This window comes from Plasmopara halstedii (genome assembly GCF_900000015.1).
Source record: "Plasmopara halstedii genome assembly, contig: Scaffold_2555, whole genome shotgun sequence".
Taxonomy (NCBI): Eukaryota; Oomycota; class Peronosporomycetes; order Peronosporales; family Peronosporaceae; genus Plasmopara; species Plasmopara halstedii.
This window is the reverse complement of record NW_020189462.1, coordinates 1-1597: the sequence shown is the minus strand read 5'-3', so window position 1 is coordinate 1597 and position 1597 is coordinate 1. Positions and strand designations below refer to the sequence as shown.

The 1597-nt window shown below is 42.1% G+C and overlaps 2 protein-coding genes across 2 annotated transcripts; one reads left to right on the top strand and one right to left on the bottom strand.

Moving 5' to 3' along the window:
• Positions 1 to 298: 298 nt before the first annotated feature.
• Positions 299 to 736, top strand: PHALS_04283 (brain protein 44-like protein; the record flags this gene model as incomplete). The annotated part of the gene is made up of 3 exons (XM_024718372.1): positions 299 to 394; positions 461 to 515; positions 570 to 736. The coding sequence occupies 3 exons, from the start codon at positions 299 to 301 to the stop codon at positions 734 to 736; spliced, it is 318 nt and encodes a 105-aa protein (XP_024583777.1).
• PHALS_14999 (methylcrotonoyl-carboxylase beta mitochondrial) lies at positions 735 to 1597 on the bottom strand. The gene has a single exon (XM_036407160.1). It carries the CDS (start codon positions 1186 to 1188, stop codon positions 922 to 924), a length of 267 nt encoding a protein of 88 aa, XP_036263412.1. The 5' UTR covers positions 1189 to 1597; the 3' UTR covers positions 735 to 921.

Here is a 1597-nt window from a genome sequence, read left to right as displayed (position 1 = left end):
ACTGATATGTGGAACTGTGAGTGCCACTTGTCTTTACTAGTATACATATACATATATACTAACGGTGTCAACGAGACTCTGCAAAGGAGAGATCAAAGGTGCACATGAGCTGCTGTCCTCGCATCTAGCAACATGAATAGCTCTTATTGGTATTGTAAAACGTTTTGATTTATAATTATAAAGTCGATCCTCCGTATGATTATTATATGTACATATTAAAGATATATGCGAATCCAATTGGATTGTTCAAATACACGACGATCACGAATCGTGTCAACGCACTTTTAAACTAACGCCGATGGCTTCTCGTCTTCGCTATTTCATCAATAGTCCTACAGGTCCGAAGACGACGCATTTCTGGGGACCGGTTGCTAACTGGGGCTTTGTGCTCGCTGTACGTCATTTTCCTCGTGACATGATGCGCTAGTCAATGTCCTGGTACCTTCTAATGATTTTGCAGGCAATGGCAGATATGCAGAAACCTGCTGATGTTATCTCCATCAACATGACGTCAGGTAATTTTGATATGTCAAGATTACAGTCTCGTAAATCTGACATTACAATTATAGCACTGTCAATCTACAGTCTAATTTTCATGCGGTTTGCATGGATGGTAAAGCCTCGCAACTACCTGCTACTGGCATGCCACGCTTCAAACGAGACAGCGCAATTATATCAGCTGCAACGTGGCTTGCGTTTTCAAGCTAGCACGAAAGAAGCAAAGACGCAGGCGTAAAAATATGAAGTCATCTCTCAATTGATACAGACACTTCAAACTAACAAGTTCTGACTGCATGCGACTTTGTGGTGAATATTGATAATGAAATAGCAACTTGACTTTCATGCTGCTTGCATTATTACTCAGCTCACATGCGAAATACGCCAAATTGTGTTTTGGGTGGCATTTTATTCAGCGCGATGCTAACTGAGTCCAAGCACCTTGCGAGTGTCTTTTGGGGCCATAATGCCGTCATTCCAGAGACGCGCAACTGAATAGTATGCAGAGCTTTCTTGATCACACTTGTTTATAATCGGCTGCTTGAAGGCAGACAAAGTTTCTTTCCGACGTTTATAATTTTCACGTTGTACTTGAGCCAATACACCTGCAACATGTTTCCCACTCATAACCGATGTACGAACATTTGGCAACATGTACAGAAAGCAAGAAGAAAAGGCACGACCGCACATGCCGTAATTACCAGAACCTTATGAAAAGCCAATGACGTACGAAATCTTCGGTACCTTCGCATATGAATCTCCCACAACCATCTTCGCACCAACTTTCGCATTTCCGCCATGTTCAACCTTTTTGCCGACCATGAAGCCCGTAATATTTTGTAGAAATAGCAGGGAAGTATCACGTTGACAATACAATTCGATAAGATGTGCCGCATTCACAGACGAATCCGAGATAAAGCGCTATTGTCCACAATACCGAGAAAATATTCATACGAGCGTGCAAATCCAGTGACGATTATTGTTCCATACTCTTTTTTAGATTCGTCAAAGCAGCTGTCGTCTACAATACGAGCAATCACGTTACGCACATCAAACGGGTTGATGAGTCGACAGGAATCACTCCATTAAGCTCTTCTGG

Bases quoted from the DNA above. Each gene is read 5' to 3' on its own strand.
- PHALS_14999 (XM_036407160.1), bottom strand. From the start codon at position 1,188: ATGTGCGGTCGTGCCTTTTCTTCTTGCTTTCTGTACATGTTGCCAAAT.